The sequence below is a fragment of the Furipterus horrens genome, unplaced genomic scaffold (genome assembly GCF_987537825.1).
Source record: "Furipterus horrens unplaced genomic scaffold, mFurHor1.1.pri manual_scaffold_10, whole genome shotgun sequence".
Taxonomy (NCBI): Eukaryota; Metazoa; Chordata; class Mammalia; order Chiroptera; family Furipteridae; genus Furipterus; species Furipterus horrens.
The window spans coordinates 77,112,600-77,133,882 of record NW_028327180.1 but is presented as its reverse complement, the minus strand read 5'-3'; the positions used below and the strand labels follow the sequence as shown (position 1 = coordinate 77,133,882).

At 43.7% G+C, this 21,283-nt stretch overlaps 1 protein-coding gene across 1 annotated transcript in view; it reads right to left on the bottom strand.

Annotated features, from left to right (window-relative positions):
* TRPC7 (transient receptor potential cation channel subfamily C member 7) overlaps nt 1-21,283 on the bottom strand; it is a 118,772-nt gene that overhangs the window by 76,394 nt on the left and 21,095 nt on the right. Inside the window, exon 2 of the mRNA XM_090289459.1 lies at nt 9,670-9,852. Coding sequence (XP_090145585.1) covers nt 9,670-9,852 — 183 coding nt within the window. The remainder of the gene's footprint in view (nt 1-9,669; nt 9,853-21,283) is intronic.

Here is a 21,283-nt window from a genome sequence, read left to right as displayed (position 1 = left end):
TTCTCACCACAATTTTATTTACAAAACTCCCCTGCCATTAAGAATTAGCAAGTGACTTTACACAGATGGTATTGAAAAAAGAATAATTCATTATGTGTATAATGGGAGGAATATATAAAAGAGGAAATGCTCATTAAGACTCAGAATCCATATAGGGGCATCAGTACAAAAATAAGGAGAAAGAAATACGTAGTTGGCCTTTAGTTTAATTACTGGAGTTAGTAACAGGCCCTTGGGGTCGGGGGAACTGTCATTTCTAAGGTTTGTTTGACTCTGGGACAGAAGTGGCTAAGAAAATGGCTCTTGTTCTTTCCACTTTGGGCTATTAAATACATCTGACTTGTATCTATTTCTTGGGGGCATTGGGGATTTATGTTCTTTCTTCGAATGCTCTTCAGATTTCTCTCTTCTGGTTAACTCTCAAATCGGGATGTAATAATCTGGCTCTATTTTAATAGGTGCAGCACATGATGCATATAACAATAGTTACACAAGGTAAGGTGATGTGGCTTAGGGAACATGATAACCAAGAAAAAGAGAAATGTTTTAAAGGATTATCCACTCATGCAAATGCTTATATATTGAAAAAGCTGAGCAAGGGCAGTGCAGTAACCAAAAAGGCAATAGTTTTCTGCCCTGTTGTGACAGTCTGTACACAGCAGGACTGAGGAAAGGCAGAGAGATGGCATCAGGTGCTCTGCTCTGCCTTTTCTCTTAAAGCTGAGCCAGTCAGAGTGTGGGGGCTGGCCAGCATCTCAGCCTGATGAGTGGAGGGAGACTCCTGAGACCCACTGTGGAGCACACAGTGACCTGAGCTCCCTGCTGGAGGACAAAGGCCCCACAGCCTCTCGCATAGTGCAGGGCCACCCTGGGAGCCACCTAGATCTCTGCTCTATCCCTGAGACTGCTGGGCCAGAGTCAGTGTTAGTGCTTCTTTGGATAGTAAGAGCTCTTTTTTCAGTTATAAACCCAAAGGGACACAGGCCAGCAGTGGAGGAAGCGGAGATGCTGACTGGCCCCATGCTTTCAAGCCAGGCTCAAACATCATCTCAATTCTGTTATATGGATGTGTAATCATGATGGGAGTTACAGATATTTGGAGAAGCATTAAAGTCTGTGGCTTCACACTTTACACCATCTACTCGTTTGCTCACCACCCAGCCCACTCTGTCTTCAAAGACCAAGATAAGTGAGGGGAGGTCCCACCTTCTAGGAACTCAGTCTTTACAAAAATTAGATTAATCAGAGTGCCTTTAAAAACCACAATCCCAGACTCCCACCCAGAGAACTGGATTAGAAGCTCTGTCAGTGGGGCGCTGACACTGGTGATTTTTCAAAGCTCCTAGGTGGTTCCTTGTGCAGCCACATTTGAGAATTTAGTTTCTGCTAGAGTGAAAAAAATGAGTTCGAGTTGGATCTAACCTTTGTTCTGGTCTAGAGAGATGGAGAGCATCCTTGGAGAACTACAGTCTTCTTCTCAGGGGTTTACAGTTAAGGGGTTATGGCCCAGATCCTGAAAACTATCCTAGAGATTCACAACGGGAATAATACTGTCCTTCCCCCTTCCTCCAGGGACATTAGACTGTGTCTGGAGACGTTTTTGATTGACATGCTTTGGGGGAGGGTGCTACTGTCGTCTAGTGGGTAGAGGCCAGGGCTGTTGCTAAATATCCTGTAATGCACAGGACAGTGCCCACAGCAAAGACTAGCTGGCCCCAAATGTCACTTGTGCTGAGACTGAGAAACCCCGGTTGTTCTCCTAAGGGTAGTTCTGCTTATAAAGCCAACATGGCAAGTAGCTTCCATTAGATAAGATTTACTATGCTCTTACCATGTTCTAACTACATTGTATGTGTTAACAAACATAGATTATCATTTATTAGGTACTTATTTGTTCCCATTAGACAAATAAGAAAGCTGATGCTCAGAGAGAAATAACTTGTCTGTAGCCATGAATCTAGTAGAGCAAATGAAGGACTTGGGATTTGAACATGTGCAGTCGGCTTCCAGCCACAACATTATACTATCAACAGGTTCTGTTTTTCTTCTCCTGATGGTTCCAGGCAGAAAATGGATACGTACATACTTGGATTAGTCCTTCTGAAGATTTGTTATTTGAAAAAGCAAAACTTCTTTTTCTATGCAAAAGATAGCCCTTCTGAGACAGGAGATTAATGGACTTTGACCGGTTTTGTGACAGGTGGCCAGGATAGGGTCACGGAAATGCTGAGAGGAATTCCAAAGAGGACGCTGATGGATGCTTTCAACACCAATGGATTCCAACAGCGTTTGGCAGCTGGCAGGCATCCTGCGGTGCAGTTTGGGGTAGTGCCTGGCCAGCTAGAGTGTGTTTCTGACAACTCTGGTCTTCTGAACTCTGAGCATCTGTTATAGCGATGCCTCAGCAGGAAAACACAGTGGGAAAATGTCTGCTCAGGGCATGTGAGCTTCTGATTGACCTCTCAGACGTCCTCTAGAAGGCGCTGGTGTCCCCAGGTCCCCTTGCTCACTGGCTCTGTGCAGATGGAGGAAATTAAAAAGATCCACAGCAGAAGTCATCTGCCCTCTCTCTAGTGTCTGCGGCCAGCAGATTAAATAACTTAATCTAAAGCCACATATTTAGTATGGCAGGCTCCCGGGCATAACACTACATTACCACCCAACCTCTTCTCCTGGGAGTTTTTCTAGTTAGAAAAATGGACCCATTTATAGCATGAAAATAAAATGTGCACAGGATGGTGATTTTTTGAAAGAAAGAAGCAAAGGGAATATAATGCTGGGGTTAGAGAGCCTGGCCCAACTTTAGAGTTGTGGTGGTAGTGGACTTGGCCCCCACCGCCTCCATTCTAAGCTTGCCCCTCCCTCTCTGACTTTTTTCTCTAAGGGGAATCTTTGGGGTGCTGTGCCCTGTGGGCACATTTTGTGCACTTCTGGGTCTCATGTCTATAAAAGAATCTTGAAATGAGGTTGATGGCTGAGAATTGAGGTTCATAGAGGACATTGACTTGGTGTGTTAACCATTTATTTTGTAGAGATTTTACTTTTTTATTAAGAACACAGGCTATTGCCAAAGAATTTACAATCTTGTCTTGGCTGGGCTATTGGATCTGTTCAGCTCTCTCTTCTCTCATGTCCCATAGAATTTGTCTTGAACTTCTTACTTTTTTCAGTCCTGCCTTCTACCTCAGAGGGTGATTCTGCTTCGTATTTATAGAGAGGTTAAGGCTATTCATATGAATTTCCTCAACTTTTCTTCTTTTGATAGCCATTAGTGATATTTGCCAAATAGCTCCATTTTTCTCTCCTTTCAAACGTATGGCAGGGTTGTGCTTCCCGGCCCTTCTTCTAGTTGGGTGAATGATGTGACTAATTGCTGACAGTGAGTTGTAAGCAGGAACAATGTGTGTCACTTCCAGGTGACAACATTGAATTGCTGGTGTGAGTCTCTCCAGAGCTGGACCTCCCTTTGGGGGCTATTCTATCATCTTGGGTTCCTCAGTGAATTCTGTTCCTGTATGCTCACAGGATGAGCAATAGATAAACCTCCTTTTGTTAAAAGGCACTACAGCTTTGGTTTTGCTGGTCAACACAACATAATTTGATTAATATCCTGTTTCTTTCCCCAATGGATACGCTGCATCCATATCCACCCCTTTTGCCTTCCAGCCTTTATCAGGAAAAGTGATCTCTCCATCTGCCCTAATCTTTACAACTACTTCTGATTAAAGTCCTCCAGTGGCTTCCCAATCTTAAAAGAACAAAAACAAAATTCCTTATTGTGGCCTAGAAGTCTCTGCAGGTTCTGGTCCCTGTCTGCCTCTTTAGACTCATTCCTGCCCCACTCTTCCTGCTGTCTCCTGATTCAGCCACATTAACCTCTCACTTCCTCTTTTATGCTGTGTTGCCTCTCACCACAGGGCCTTTGAATATTTATTTATTTATTTATTTATTATTTTTTATTTCCTGCCAGAAATGTCCTCTCTACCTCTGTTTGATTTTTCTTAGAGCAAGCGTGGGTTCCTCAGAGACACCTTCATTGACATCTTCCTTTAGAAGTTATAATATGTTTTTTCCCTTTTATAATGCTTACTTCAATTGCAGTATTATAATTTACTGGTGTGATGTTTAGATTACCATTATGGCTGACAGCCTGTCATTTTTATTAACCACCATGTCCCCAGTGATTAGCACTCAGTGAAAGCTTGAATGCATGAATGAGGATATACCACCATGCTGTTCACTTCAGTAACCACTGGTCACATGTGGCTATTAAAATTTAAATTAACTAAAAAAAACTAAGAATTTAGTTCCATAATTACATTAGCCTGTCTCAAGTGCTAATTAGCCATATGAGGTTAATGGATACCATAGTAGAAAGTAGAAAATAGAAAATTTCCCTCATAACAGAAAGTTCTATTGGATTCTGCTGGCAGGATCAAGGCCAAGTGTCTGTGCATAGCAGGCAGTACCCTCAAGGATCTTGTTCTGTCATGCTTCCCAGTCTGTTTATTTCCCACAGTGCTGCAGCCACAGGCAAATGTCCCTCTAAACACATTCCATACCCATGCCACTCTTCCCAGGGGTCCGCTACTTTGCAGTTTTCGCCTCTCTCTGCCTAAGTTGTCCTCCCTCACCTCTCTATGCCTGACTTACCGTCCCATTCAGCACCTCTCATCCTTTAAGCCCCATCTCAAGGTTATCCCCTTCTGGGACACATTTCTGAGTCCAGGCTGAGCCGGTCAGTGTGTCCTTTGGCCTCTGTGCTGCTCCCTTCCATTCCTGTTTGCCTTGCTCAGGTAGGACTACAGCCCTTTGTTCAGACACCTCTCTCCGTTGCTATGTGCACCCCTCAAGGGCAAGGCCTGGGTCTTGGTGTGCTCTGTCTTCCCAGTGCCCAGCACAGAGCTGGTGGTGTAGTAGATGTGATGAATGTTTGTTAAATGATGAGTGAGTAGATGAATGAAACTCACAAAGGATGTTATTTTCTTAGTACAACAGTGTGAAGGAAGGGAACTGTGTTACTGAGTAGAGCTAGTGAGGGTTTCTCCCTGCAATCTGTCCCCTCCATGGTCCTGTCCCAGGTCTTTTATTTCATGTGAAACAAGCTTGCTGAGCTTGGCAGAGTCAGGAAAAGGCACATTGGAAGGCTTGGCGGGGTGCAGCTGCTTCTTGAAAGAAGTGGGGAGTCTCATCAATTGGAAGGAAAGGTGGCTGGCACCATGATACGATTCCCCAAATCAAGCCACGTGCCAAGATGCTAGAATTGGGGGCTGCCTGGAGGTCTGAAGGAGCTAACTGCTGTGAACTTTGCTGTGCTTGGCTAGTGACGTGCAGAGGCCACTGCTGCCACAGTCGTAGCATACCGGTCTTCACCTCACCTACGCTGATGGTTCTTTGAGGGCAAGACTGCATCTTACTCTGCTGAGGATCCCCGGCAGGCTGCTCATAAGGTGGTGGCTAAAGGAACTTGTCAGGTTGAACTAACCCCCTTACTGCTGATATTGCTGATAAGAGATGTGCTTTCTGCAGTGGGAGTAATTTAATTTTGGGCAAGATACTCGTTTTTCTTTTGTTTTTGTGTCAGACCTTTTCTTAGTTATGTGCGAAGGGTCCTGCATCTCCTTTAATGGTGGAGTTAAGGCCTCTATTGTGCAAAATAGGACCTTCTGTGTGTCTCTGTCCCACACTTCTTTGGCAGCTGAGCCTGGAGGGCCCATGCCTTCAAAGTTCTTTTGGTGAGCAGGAGATTCACCTGGCCTCATTAAGGCAGACTTGGAGTCAGGGAGAAGGAAGAAATGATGTAGGGGAGAGAGCCCTGTAAGCTTGGAGATGAAGAGGCAGTAAAGAGGAGAGTGAGCGAGGGATGAAAGTGAAGGGCCAGGTGTGTGTCTTCAGTTAGATCAGTTGAAGAGAGCACCAAGGATTGTGTCTGGGTCTCTGTGACCGGTCACTCAGCAATGACCACGTGCCACACACTGGGCCCCCTTTATGGGTGCAGCCTGGGCCCAGCTGAACCCAGATTCAGAGACTCCTGGGTCCTCCCAGTTGGTGGGGCTAGAAGTCCCTTCAGCATTTATTCAGAGCTGATACTCAGGGTGAGCTGAGGACTTTTAAGAAGGATATTTGCGCATGGTTCCCTGAGGTCAGAGATAGAAATGGAGGAGATAGCAAGAAGTCTATTACTCAGATTAGCTCTGGAGGAGGAGAGTAAGGCCTGTGTGTGTGTGTGTGTGTGTGTGTGTGTGTGTGCGTGCGCGTGCGTGTGTGTGTGTATACATATGTGTATGTGTGTATAGGCTGCAGGCCAAAGCTGGAGGAATTGTTCCCTTTATCCATGAGATGTAAGTGGTGTCACTTCTGAGCTTGAGTTTTGAAGGGACTTTGCCTTTACAGGCTGGGATGGACTGAGGTGAGTAACAGAAATGTCTTAAATAACCATCATGAAGCAATTTTATACATGAGGAAAGGCTAGTGACTTGATCAAGTGACCCTATTAATAAGTATTAAACTCAAGAGTACCCTCTTAGCCACTTCTCCAATACTGCCTTCCGAACACAGATGACATATCCAGCTGGGTTATTGGAGAGGCTGAGATAGCCTCTTAAAATAGAAGTCATGGACAACAATCCTCTTAAGGCCTTTGGTTTTTTTGAGAGGAATTTTAGGCTATAAGGATGATGTCCGTACACGGGGCAGTTCTAGCATTGTCTGGGTTGATATCAAAGGACAAGCTAGGGAATGCCTCTGGAGTATAAGAACCCCTATAGTCCCAAGGAAGGGGAACATCACTGAATGACAGCAGTGGTGCTTCCCTATGGAGCTGTATAGAACTTGACCATTTCTAGAGCATTCCCTTTCACTTCAATTAATTTTAAAGTTCTCAGAAAACTCTGAAGCAAAAACTTTATGCCCATTTTGCAGATGGAGAATGAGGCCCAGAGAGCTTCAAAGACTTGTCCAAGACCCCTGGCTGTAAGTGTCAGAATTGTGCTAGAAGTCTCCTGACACCCTCTGCACGATTCCTTCCTCTTTCCCAGATAGTCCCTTGTGCCATGGTGGGATGATTGTTTTTACCTAACGGAGGCTGACAGTGTGATTGAGCCAGCCAGGGGCTCAGACATGAGAGTGGCACCTGAAGAGAGGCAGACATGCAAGTGAGAGACAGGATGCAGGTCCAGTAGCAGCCACAGGGCAGTGCATTCTGATCTATGCACTTCACAGGTATTTGGTCTGATTCTGTATTAGAGTTTTTCAGACTGTTATCGCGGACAACTAGCTTCACCAGATGCTCCATGAGAAACAGAGTTTTGTGATTAAGTAACACATATTGTCTCTCTCTTTTAGAATAGCAAAGCATATTAAAGGCTCTACAATGTCTTTAAGCAAAGAGATCTATTTGACTTATTTGAAAAGAAAACCTTTTCTTAAGGTCATACTTATTACCAGCCCATGAAATTGCCAAGAACAACTTGTTTGCTTTAATCACTGAATTAATGGTTTGCTTTGATATCATGTGGGCAGAGCATTAGGGATTTTTTGTGGCTTTATATTTCAGCCTGAAGACTCAAATAGCAGGTGTAAAAAGCAGAATATTTGTAAATAGGCCTTTGGTGCTAGTCATTTCATAACTCAGAGACCTAGGATTAGATTGTGTATTGGCAAGCATGCTCAAATTCATAAATTAAAACTGAAATCTCATTATAATATTAATAAGTCTTTTTAACATTAGGTATTTTCACTGGTAAATTGTGATAGAATAAATGTCAAGGAAAACTATGAGTCTGTCTGCTGTTGCCTGATGACATAGATGGCTTGGGAGAATTGACGCACTGGAGGTCTGTGAGTGAGCAAGGCTGACATTTTGCCTGGGCCGTATATTATCATCCTACTTATGGATTGCAGCAGTCACTTGACATTCATGATGGATATTTCCTGAGACCTTTATGACTCCCCTAATTGGCAAATTCCACTACAGTAAATGATTTCCCTCATCAGACCTTTTAATTCTGACCGGAACCATCATGTTCAAGGAGTACTTCACTTTCTCTTCTCCTTCATGACTGTGGCTGTTCTGTACTTCGTAGTTGAAGCGAGAGACCGATCTACCTTCAGGGACAGTTTTGCTATTTGGGTTCATTTTTCAGAAAAATGGTGAATGCTTGCATTTCAGGGGCTGTTTGAATTGCTCCTGAATAGCCAAAACGGTGAATGTAAATCTGCAAATGCTAAGCATCTCCTGTTCTTTGGGTTTTTGAAAGAGATTTCACCTTCACCCTGTGCTGGGAGGCAGGGGCCTGCTCTGGCTTGCTGAAGGGAGGAAGTGCTTGTGGTTCTGGAAGCTCAAGGTCATCTTTACCATTGCCAGTAGCCACAGCAAGGTGTGTTTGAACTTCCAGGCCATGAATATGTCAGCAGCTTCAGGAGAGATTGCGGTGCTTTGACAAAAAGCCTCAGCTCTTGGGATAGGCTGAAAAATGAGTTTCTCTGAGCTCACAAAATAGTACTGTATTTCAAATTGTAGCCTGACTCCTCATCTCCTGTCCCAATATATGTCTGAATATTTATCTAAGGCCACCTTTTCCATGATTTATCAACTCTATATTTAAGACTTAGAGTCTTTAAAAAAAAGTGTTTTTTTTTTTTTTTTTTTTTTTTTCCCCTTGGAATTTTTGATTATTTTTAAAAGTAAAAGGGCAGGAAGATTTTATCAAACTTAGAAGCTATCCCTAGATGAATTCTACAGATATATGTGGTTTGTTGACCATGGTTCATGCCACACAAATTAAGACAGACAAAAGGAGAAATGCCCAGAGGTTGTTTTAGGGGCATTGAAAATATCCTCAGTATTGGCTCTATGAAATAGCCGAGGGGGAAAATCCCTGAATGACCCATCAGCCATCTTGCTTATGTGGAAAGCACATTGATATTTAAACACATCTTGGAGCTTTGATCTGTGGAGCTCTGCAGTTTTCATCAGGATAAATGATGTCATCTAACCTCAGAGCAGATTCTAAAGAATCCCGAGTACATCTGAATCGGAACCATAACTGAGTTTTGCTTCTTAGGACCTCAGTCTGACTAGCCACTGTGGGTCTGAGGGCTACTGGGCACCTGTGGCCATTAAACACATCTTGAGGTTGATTAAGGTGGTTGGATGAGCTTGCTCTCGTGAAAGTCGACCGGAGTTTTCTGCTATAGGCCTTTGTAAGCCTGGGGAGTGAAATTCCTCTAAGCCTCCCAGGGCCATGACCCACAAAGCCTGCACACTAAGACATTTTCTGCACAACGGGCCCCCAGGCACATGGAGAAAGCGCAATACATGCTATTGAAAATCCTGAGTAACATGTTTCTCATGCAAACTTGCGCTCTGACCTACTCATTGATGGGAACACTAACTGTGACATTGTTCCTGTCAGTGATTTGGAGGTTGAAATGCCCTCTTTTGTTCTTTAGGCTCAAAGCCTATTCATGGAATGACTGTCATGATATCTCTTTCCTGGTAGGCTGGGAATACAGGAAAGGGGGTCAGTGAGAGGGGCTCTGGACAGTCAGAAGTTGGGTAATTGCTGTTATCACTGTCACCATGTGGGAACATAAAATATTCATGAGCAAAAAGCTGGGCCAGCAGCCCTGCGAGGTAAGAAGCCCAGGAGAGGTGGGGAAGCTTACCTTTTTGACTTCGTATTTAATGGCGAGTTTGATCCGGCTCAGACTTGGACGGTGGTGGTCGGACCAGACTTGCAAGTTCACATCACCATTTAAAATCGCTTCCACCTCTTCTGTGTCTCGGCACAGGTCCAGCACGCCCACCACAAAGTCCTTGCATTGCATAGATAACTTCCTGTAATCGTTCTAACAGAACAGAGAGAAATCAGGGATGTGTCACACTGAGGAGCTGCACAGACCAGCTTGCCCAGCACAGCAGTGTCGGGCAGCAGCTGTGCACTGATGTGCGCTGGTGGAGGGCATCCAAACCAGGGGTCGGGCTGGGTCCAGAAGGCAGCGCAGTTTCTCCTGACATAGTAACCTAGAGGGTAGCTTCTCTAGGCCAGGATTTGTCAAGGTGTGCTCCACAAGGCCACCTGCATCAGCGTCACTCTGGGTGCCTGCTAAAACTGCAGACACTGGCCCTGTTGCACGCAGACTTACTGAGTCAGACTACGGGGGATGAGGCCCAGGACTCTGTCTTTTAACCTTGTTCTGTAAGTGATTCTGATGCCTGCCTAGGCCCATTCCAGGGTCTTTCAAAGCAGCAGCTTTCCGTGCCCAGTTCTGAGAGAGGAGTAATAAGAAAATGAACTTCTAAGGCTAGTGGAACTAACCCGTCACTTATTTACCACCAGGCTATGTTGGTAGCTGCTGTTCACAGGAGGTTTACTGGAATGATGCGGCTGATATGCTAAATTGGAAGTACACAGGTGTGTTTTCTTTTTATATGCTGGAAAAGCTGCTTGTAAATTATAAATTTAAAAACCAAATGTAATTTAAATCTAACAGGATTCTTTCTTACCACGAATACTTTTGTATGGCAAGTCATGGCTCCTTAAATTACTTTCTGTTGGGTAAACATTTTTAGACCTTGACCTTTTTTTCTGCTTTGTTTTTTTAATATGTTGCTTCAGGAGTTCTCTCTTCTCTGCCCCAGACATACCTTTGAAATTCTCTTTGAGAGGCTGACTTCCTTTCCTAGTGACATGGCAACTTCTCTCTCCTCCAGATGGACTACTTGAATTCCAGATAATGATCCACAGTACATCGGACAAAAGAATATTTCATGTCACCCTCATACCACTATCCCCCCAGATATTTTCCGTAGAGGCTTCCTTGTTGGTTTCTCAGCTGAAATGAGTCTATTCAGAGTCTAGTCAGAAAGGACTCAGGAGACAAAAGTCACTTTCAGTGCTAATCAATGTCAGCAGCCCTCGACTGGTAAATGATAGCTGATAAATAGGAGTCCAGTTTTGCTTTTCCAGAACCTGGATTCCTCAGCAGATAGGAGGAAGCTGGGCAAACGGCAGAAGCTCAGTCATTTTTCTGAATTAATGATTCTTGTCTCCTTCTAGCGCTGTTACATCAAAATGTCACTTTACATTAGAAAGAGAAAGGTGTTTGTTAACTAGAGAAAGGAAAAGGATCAAGAAAATGTTTTCAGACGACAGTGTATGTATATACACACATACTATAGGGAGAAGAAGGGGATGCTGGATAGAAAGATGACTGCTCAGCTCAGGCAGACTGTCTTGGAGAGGATTTCAGGGAAGATACTTGGAGTGCTGTAGGTTTTGGCACTTAGTCCAGAGAGCTGGGTGGTGACATGAAGAGCTGTGTTCTGTGTTCCTTCATTTCTAACACCCCTCCTTCCCTTCCTTCCTTCTTCCTTCCTTCCTTCCTTCCTTCGAGCCTGTTTGTACTAGGCAGTGGAAAATTGGCAGTGAATAAGGCAGATGTGGCCACTGGGTAGTGTGGAGGTAGAGGAGGCTAGGAATCCATTCACAGGATTGCACAAGAGTGATGCTAAACAAAGCTTGCTCAGAGCTTGTCCCTAAGATAATCTGAGAGCGCTGATGAGTCAGAGGTGGAAAGCTTGGGAAATGGACAAAAGGGTCACTTCATCACATGGACCCATTCAACTCTGGCAGTCCTGCTGCTGCAACTCAGTTTCTCTGACTCTTCAGCCCCAACTCCATCAACTTGATTGTTGCTTTCTCAAGAACAAGATGTCCCTGAATATTATTGCCTATTCCTGGTACAACATAAACTTCCCTATTCACTAGACAAGACCTCATCTCTTGGTGGAAACTCCTGTCTAGAGCTGAATTCATGGATGGATATAGAAAAGAAGTAGAAAGGGCTTGACACAGGCCTTGGCCTATACTCCCCATGCTAGGACCAAGTCTGGCTGTACTTCCCCAGAGCCTCAGCACGTTTCTGGGTTCAGCGCAGTTCAGAATACAGGGCACCATTCCATTGGAGACTCTCACTTCCTTGGGCTCTTTTAGCTAGCCTGGCCACAGTTCGGGGAGACACACCAGAGTAAGTAGTTAGGTTGTTGCCTTCTGCATTAGACACTCAGGCTGAAGGGCAATGAACCTGGTGTCTGCTGGTGGCTGGAATTAATGGAGATAACCGGTGTCTGCCTGGAAGGTGAAGATGATGTGGATATAGATAGTTGCCCAGCACATGCTTATCAGAACATCCTGGGGAATTACGATGATTATGATTTCCTGGGTTACCCCTGAGTTCAGCCTTCCAAACCATGCTCCTCAACTTGAGTTGAGACACAAACCCAAGATGTCACAGGTGCCCTTTTAAAAACAATACTTCTGCAATCTGAACTCTGTCACTCCCAGTGGGTGACTGATGTTCTACCTGCATCATCTCACTCAGTCCTTGTCAGAACCTCATGACAGAATGACTATCAGCATTTCTAATTCACAAATGAGGAAACTGAGACTCTGAGACAAACTAATAGGCTGAATCCACTTTTCCTCATGCAGCTGGCCCCCATTATTGATGAGGAATACGTTCCAAGACCCCAGTGGATGCCTGAAACTGAGTCTTACCAAATCCTGTGTGTGTTTTTTTTTCCTATATATACATACCTATGATAAAGTTTAACTTATAAATTAAGCACTGGGAGCTTAACAGCAATAACTAATAATAAAATAGAGCAACTACAATATAGTGTAATAAATATTAGGTGAATGCGGCATTATTAAGTACAGTGAGGGTTACTTGAACACAAGCCCTGTGACACCATGACAGTCAATCTGATAGTCGAGATGGCTGCTGCATGACTAATGGGCAGGCAGTATATGCAGTGTGGGTACCCCAGGCAAAGGGATGGTTCGCATCCCAGACAGGACAGCATGGCACGGTGCGGGATTTCAGCACACTGCTCAGCACAGCCTGCAACTTAACGCTTATTGTTTATTTCTGGAGTTTTCCATTTAATATTTTTGAACCATGGTTGATCGTGGGTAACTGAAACCGTGGTAACTGAAATTACAGATAAGAGGGCGCTAGTCTGATAGTCACTCACTTATCTCTCGGTCACTCTCTCAGCTTCTGTGAGGCATTTAGCTCCTGTCTCACTGTCAATCTCCCAAAATTACTGCTGCTATTGTTTATGATGGTTTCAATATCTAGGAGGATGACCCTCCCAATACCCTGCTTTCTCATTTCCCTGATAACATCTTTTCTAATGACCTGTCCCCAACTCTAACTCTACCACTCATTCTCTTAGTTATTTCTAATATACCCGTGAACCCAACTTCAAGTCTTCCTCTCTGATCACCACCCGCTGTGTGTCCAGCTCACTCCCTCTGAGACCCGAACTCCAGCAATCCTTTGCTTCCACCAGACCTACAAGCCATTGACCATACTACCTTTTCACTGGTTTTCATTCCTTAGGTCTCTGTTTTCCTCCTTGTAGAGCTTTTATTTTATGTGGAATCATTAACAATCATCCCTGCACATATTGTGAACTCTCTTGCCCTCCTCTTACTTGCTCCTCACTGGATAAAAAGCCTGACCTCAGATGAGTCTAACTCTCCACTGCTCTGCTTCTGCCTCTGCACTGTAAATGCGGCAGGAGAGTGCTCAACTGTACTCATCAGGCATGTGGCAGACGCACTGTCTACAACCTCAAGTGGGCTTTAGTGCTCCTGAGCAATTCGCTCCCTCTTCTCTAAACAAGCACCTCCTTAGTCTTTCCTTAGTCGTCTAAGACCTCCTCCCTCTCCTAATGCTCAGATAAGGATGTTGTTTCCTACTTTACTTGGCAAATAGAATCATCAGAAGAGAAGTGCCACCTCCTCACACCATCACATATTCTACCTTTATGCATCTGTGTTCATGGACTCTCCCCTTTTTTGCTGAGGATGAACTGCCCCCGCTTTTAAGGTCAGCTCCTCCACTCATGTGCTTGTTGTCACTGTGCTTACTCAGGGACATGGCTTTAGCAGTCTTCCTTTTCTCTCCTGCATTGTCAGATTATATATAGTTTCATATATATATATATATATATCCCCCCTATCACCAATTTTACCCTTTTTATCTTGGTCCAAACCATTGTCATCTCTTACTTGGACTAATCCAGGAGACTCCTGACTGGTCTCCCTGATTCTGTCCTGGTCCTCTATAGTGTATTCTCCATACATCAGTTAAATAGATACTTTAAAAAGCAGTTAGATCGTGGCTCTCCTCTGCTCAGACTCTCCAGTGGCTCCCCACCCACTTAAAGTGAAGCAGAGCCCTACTGTCCTCTGCAGCCATCCATTGCCTAGCCTCTCCATTCCCTCTCTGATTTCATTTTCGATCTTCCTCTTCCTCCCTCAATCTGCTCCAGCCAGTCTGACCCCTCCTGTTGTTTAGACACACTTGGCATGGACCACATCTTTGTACTGGTTATTCTCTATGCTTGGAGCACTCATTCCCAGGTATCTACATGAACAACTTTCTCAACTCTTTCAAATCTTTACTAAAACGTCAATATATTGAACAGTTTCTGATATTCTTCTACCATTTATTTATTGTGCTCTGCTCAACACAGATATTAACAGAGATTCTTTGATTTTTTAATTGGTTCAGAATTTCTTCCCTTTCCTTTTGGTCCATACATTTCACAAACTCATTTATTATTGACATGAATCTCTGGCTTCAATGTGAGGATAAATCAAAGCCATGTAACAAGATATGTTGATACTTTTGAACTTTTGGTACTGAAGCTATTGTTTTGACAACACCAATTTCAGTAACACATTAGTTTGCTTGATTTTGCTTAAAAACCCCAACTCTCAAACATTTTCAAAGCTACTGTCAAACTTAAATTAGAAAAGAGAAAGAAGCTTATTACTCTCATTGGTCAAAAGTTTAGTTAATTTCTCAGCCTGATGCTGTGGAGACACCCACACAATACAGGATAATTAACACTCATTCCTCATTGGAGACCTGAGAAATTAAATTCAAAAAGAGTGTGGGCCTCAAATCCAACCCCCTCTCCTCCCTTCAGAGACTCACTTATGGAGAAAGAATGCTCATTGAAAGCTCCAACTGAAATACAGATGGAGATGAATTACCATAAGTATGCATGCTGTAAACCTGGGAGGTTTTCTGCTTTTGACATTTAGGCTGAGTTTGGGTAAGAAATGATTACAGTAACAGTTTACAATAAAAATGTTCTAAGCATTTTAGTATTGCATAAATGTTCACAATTACCCTATAAAGCTCGTAGTGTTGTTATATCTAAATAATAGGAGGACTGAGAATTAACTATTGGATTTAGCAACTTGGAGGTCATTGGTCACCTTGATGGGAGCACATTTGGTAGAGTGGGGGGCATGACTGTTGAGGATTAGAGAATAGAAGAGAGAAATGGAGCTTTATTGAAAAGGAGGGCAGGGAAATGGATGTGTAGGTAATTAGAGAAGTAGGGTCAGGGAAAGCTTTCTTTTTTCCCTCTCATCCTCCTTCCTTCCCTCTCTCTCTCTCTTCTGTCTACTAGTGGGAGAAACCATAATATTTTGTATGTTGATGGGAATTTTTCAGCAGATGGTTATGCTGATCCTTGTATATGATGTCAGTAGATTGTTATAGTAATCCAGTAGTTCAATAGCACGTGAAAGATGATTGGATTAGTTTATATATGTAAAGAAATGAATTTAGATAGAACAACATGATTTATCTATAGTAGGAGGACGGTCAACTATGTGGCCCAGAATGCTAGCATTGGTGGTAGGACTCTGTAGACACTTTCTTTCTATTGTTTCAATTTTTGTAGTGAAATAAGAAGAAAAATTATTAGCTGAGGGAATTGAAGAAGAGGTGATAGAAGTTTGAGGAGAGGAAGTCTGAAATAATTTTTAGGAGACATTTAAGAGTGACTGGATTAGGAAGACAGGATATGATGGCTGGAGAATAGTAAGAGCCCATTTGATGTTCATGGTCAGAAAACGAATCTAGGTGATATGGTTGATGTTTTCTAACCACATTCATCTTCCTGGTGCTGGCATGGAGGAGGTAGAGAATTAGATTTTACCAGGATTGTATTTTTGCCAAAGAGTGCAACAAAGGAATCGAGATGTATGTGATGGAGATTTTAATGCTAGTCCATGGAATTGAGGCTGGTATGGAGGGAGACAGGACTTCCAGGGGAGAAGTAAAGTGGAAAGATGGTTAGAAAAACAAGACCCAATTATATGTTGTCTACAAGAAACCCACTTTAAACATAAAGTTGGCAATTCCTTCCAAAACTAAACATACTCTTATTTTACAGTCCAGCGATAATGATCCTTGATATTAACCCAAAAGAGTAAAAAACTATGTTCACACAAAAATGTGCACATGGATATTTATAGCAGCTTTATTCATAATTGCCAAAACTTAGGAACAACCAACATGCCCTTTGGTAGATGAATGGATAAATAAACTGTAGTATATCCAGACAATGGAACATTATTCAGTTCTAAAAAGAAATGATCTGTCAAGCCATGAAAAGGCATGGGAGAAACGTAAATGCATATTACTAAGTAAAAGAGGCTAATCTGAAGGGCTACATGCTATATGATTCCAACTATATGACATTCTGGAGAAGGCAAACTATGTGGAGTCAGTAAAAAGATCAGAGGTTGCCAGGGGTTAAGTGGGGAGGGGGGAATGAATAGATGGAGCACAGAGGGTTTTTAGGGCAGTAGAACTACTCTGTCCAAATGCATGTCCATTACCAAGTGTGAACCCTAATAAAAATTATGGACTTTGGGTGATAAAGCTGTATCAGTGTAGGTTCATCAGTTGTAACAAATGTGTCACTCTGCGGGGGCTGTCGGTTATGGGGGACGCTGTGCACGTGTGTGGATAGGGGGTATATGCTCACTCTACCTTCTGCTTAATATTGGTGTGAACCTAAATATTTGTTTGATGCCATTGGTATTTATTTTAAATAAAGTTTATTTAAAAAAAGATGGTTAGATAGTGCTTTGGAGGGTAGGTCCTACAGGAAGGCAAAATATTGAGAGTTGGGATATTAGAGGGAGATGAAAAATTTCAGCAAGTAGTCAGGGAGTAATAGGAGGTATGAGTTTATGGAGAGTTTGCATTTATTAGCATGACGGTTGTAGGGTCAGGTAGGCTCATGGTGAGCAAAGTAAGACCAGTAGAGATGGGTTCATCAAAACTGAGCTAAGGTGTTAAAAGGATAATGTGTGTGTATGTTAAACGCCAAAGACTCATAGAGCAAGGACTAAAACCATGGAGAAATGACAGTGACCCATTGTTGCAGACTGCAATGATGAGGGTTAATGGGTAATATCAGCTGATGAAATATGATTCAAAGCCGAACACTCCTATGAGGTGAGAGAGAAAGGTGTGAAAGGAGAGGTAAAGAACAGTGAGAGAGAGGCACCCCTCACTCTCAGGCCTGTGCTATGAGGACTGTGGGCGCAGACCAGGCTTTGAGAGAGCTACTGGGGAGTGTGTCCTTCAGGGAGCCAGTCCCTACACAGAGCAAGAAGGGGATGCATTTCTAAGAGGAGGGACAACTGCGGGATTTTACTGAGGAGGAACTATGACTTCCAGATGGTGAAGTGGTGAAGTGGTGAAGTGGAAGGGTATCTGGAGATGAAGAACGGAGGTGTGAGGATGGAGCAGGGGTACGAGGAGTCTTGTGGAAAATGGATTATAGGTTCTGAGGAGGACTTGGGAGACAGATGGCGATGACATAAAGAGGGACTAAAGCACTGAGGGTTACACTGTGAGGAGTCAGCGAGGCAATGCAGGTGGAGTGCATGGCTCAGTGCTGGGCACACAGGTCATGCTCAGCTCGTTTCGGTAAGAAAGAAATTGAAAGCCATGTCCTGCCTTCCAGCACTCCCTTCTGCATGTCCCCGTACTCAGTTGATGGATGACAAAACAGAATGTTAAGATTTAACACACATGGCTGAGTCCTTATTAATTGTAACTGGAATCACTGAAATAATTAGTGGGTGTCAGCTGCTGGGTAGGAACCTGAGCCTAGTGCTCATTCATCATTGCAGATGAAAATTGAAAAGCTTCAATCCGTGTTTTAGCTTTCATGCCTACACTTAATTGTTTCATTAACCTTCACCATATCAATAAACACGTACCCTGAAGTATCATCAAAGGCAAATATCCCTCAGCATTTAATCTCCTCTTAGGAAGGCAGGTCCAAGGAAGGGGATGCAAGTTCAGTATGTGAGTCAGATAGCCAGCATTTCTTACCCTGGCTTTCCCAGGGGGATTTAGACAGCCCCTTGCTTCTGAGGACCCCAGGTTCTGCCCTAAAAGTGGGATAGGGTTGGGTTGGCTCCCTGCTCTCATGACCTCTCAAAGGCCCAACTCTGTAACTCTGCCACTAGCCACCCCTGCCTGCCTCACTGAGTTTGTTACTTGCTCTCTGCAGGAGGCCTCTTGATTGATCCCAAACTTTCTGCATTTCCCAGTGGGGTCTCTGTCCTAAGTGTTTCAGGATTTGGGAAAGATGACTGTACATGAGCCATTAGTGATCTTAGACGTTTTTGGTGCCGGCCTGATCTGTCTTTACATGCGAAGGATGACTGGGGGGTTAGTGCTTGGGCTCTAGAATTGGAGAGTCTGGGTTCAAATTGCAGCTCCATACTGGCTGCATGATTTTGAGTGTATGACTTAATCTCTCTGTGTTCTAATCCGTATAATGGGGATGATAACACTACTTCATAAGATTGTTGCAAGGAGTAAACTAAATGAGTAAACCCATTTCAGTCACTTGACACAATGTGACAAGTATTAGCCAACGTTATGATGCCTGTGGCTTATAGGTTAGCAGAGGGCATAAACATGGAAAAGTTCTCTCTTTTGGGCTGTGGGTCTTCGAGTGCCTTTTCTAACAAGGCTGACTCAGCCCCTCGTTGGATTCAGTTTCACAGCTTCACTCTGTGTCGGTCCTCAAAGGTGCAGGCAGCACAGCAGGAAAGGCGTGGAGCGCGGGGCTGGAGCAGAGGCCTTGATCCCTCACAGTGCAGGTGCAGGCCCCTGGGAGCCGAGCCTGCATCTGCAGGAGACTGCATCGCCTTTCTTGGACCGGCAGGGTTGACAGTACTCTGTTGATACTTCAGTTTCCACCGTGAATTTTGGTTTACTAATTGGCAGCTACTGACATTGTAAGGGCTCCTTAATCCATCACCATGACATTGTGAAGTCCAGAAGTAATGGATTGCTCTGCTTGTTGATTTGTAACAAGTCCTCTGATGGATTTGGAGGCTTGCCTAAGGAGGATAGAGTCTGTCTTTCAAGGAAACAGAAGAGGCACTCAAGTATTTTATTCACTAGCTCAGCAAGTAAATTTGTGCACTCACTGTGTGCCAGGCACTGGGGATACAGACCTAAATAAAGCATAGTCTTTGTTCTTGAGGAACTCAAGGTCTTTCTAGACAGAATGACAAGTAACTGGGTAAGGCCAATGATGTGACATAGTGCCTTGGAGCATGCCACCCCAGTACAGATACTGGGAACTTTCAGAAGGAGGCAGAGTATAAACTGAGAACTGAGGCTGCGTAAAGCTAGCAGGGGCGAGGCAGGTGTGGGGAGGAGAGGTAGCGGGGAAGGAACATTCCAGGAGGAGGACCTGGCAAATGCAGACCCAGTGGGGAGAGAACAGTCACTGATGTGCAGACCAATATGGTTATTAATTGCCTTAATAACAGCATGGTTATGTGCATAGGTTATGCACATTATCTAATATTTTACATGATTTTAACTATTAAATAAACATGAATGTTTTCCTGTATCCAGAGAGAAAGCCATGTACACTCTCTGCATATCCTTTTCCAGATTAAAGATGCTCCTTGGTTTTCTCTTACTGAGCTAACAGAAGTGCCTCTCCTCAGCTTTGTCCTTTTTCTGCTGGAACCACAGGGAACCAAAACTGGAAGGCAGGTCTGCCTGTGTGAGCCTTGCCCTGTCCCGGGGAGGCTTCAGGGCGCTCTTCCCTCTCTCTGAATGCTCTCTGTTCTCGAGCTGTCTCTCCCCTCCCTTCACCTTCTGTTTATCTGTCTCTGCCCCTCTCTTTCTTCTCCCTCTCTCTCTCACATACATCACTCCGTCAGCCTCAGGTCAGTGAGAGTCAGGGAAGAGCAAGGGAGGCATGGTGCTGCCCTCTGGAGCTGAGACCAGAGGGAAAGACAGGCGGTGAAGGTCCCACAGCTCCATGGTGGGGTGAGTGCTTCAGGCTGTGTGAGGAGGCCCCATGGCTCACTTACATGGAAGCAGGCCCACCTTCCTCTTGCCTTCCTGCCCTGCCCCCACATGGGGTTGGCCTAAGCATGGTTGGTTGGTTTCTGTACCCAGTAGAATGGTAGACAGCCTATGCTCAGAAAAACTGTAGAACACGGAAGAAATTAAGGAAGTACAAATAAATGGAAGCATATACCGTGTTCATGGATTGGAGGAATTAACATCATTAAAGTGTCCTTACTATCCAAACCAATCTATAGATTCAGTGCAATTCCTATTAAAATACCAATGGCATATTTCACATATCTAGAACAAATACTTCAAAAATTTATATGGAACCCCCCAAAAGACCCACAATAGCCTCATCAATATTGAGAAAGAACAAAGGAGGAGGGAATCACAATACCTGTTATCAAACTATATTACAAGGCCACTGTAATCAAAACAGTCAGGTTCTGGCATAAGAGCAGACATATAGATCAATGAAACAGAATAGAGAGCCCAGAAATAAACCCAGGTCTATATGGTAAATTAATAATTGATGAAGGGGGAGGGAACATAAAATGGAGTGAAAATAGCCTCTTCAGTGAATGGGATGGGGCAACTAGACTGATACATACAAAACACCATAAAAGTCCTAGAGGAGAATATAGGCAGTAAGATTTCAGATATCCCACGTAGCAATATTTTTGCCGATATATCTCCTAGGGCAAGGGAAATAAAGAAAAAATAAACAAATGGGACTACGTCAAGTAAAAAAGCTTCTGTGCAGCTAAAGAAACCATCATCAAAATGAAAATGGAACCAACTGTATGGGAGGATCTATTTGCCAGTGATGCCTTGGATAAGGATTTGATCTCCAAAATATATAAAGAATTCATATAACTTAAAACCAGGAAAATACACAATCCAATTAAAAAATGGGCAAAGGACCTGAATAAACACTTCTCCAAGGAGGACAAGCAAATGGCCAAGGAGAACATACAGAGGGCCCATAGGCATGTGAAAGGATGCTCAACATCACTAGCCATCGGTGAGATGCAAATTAAAACCACAA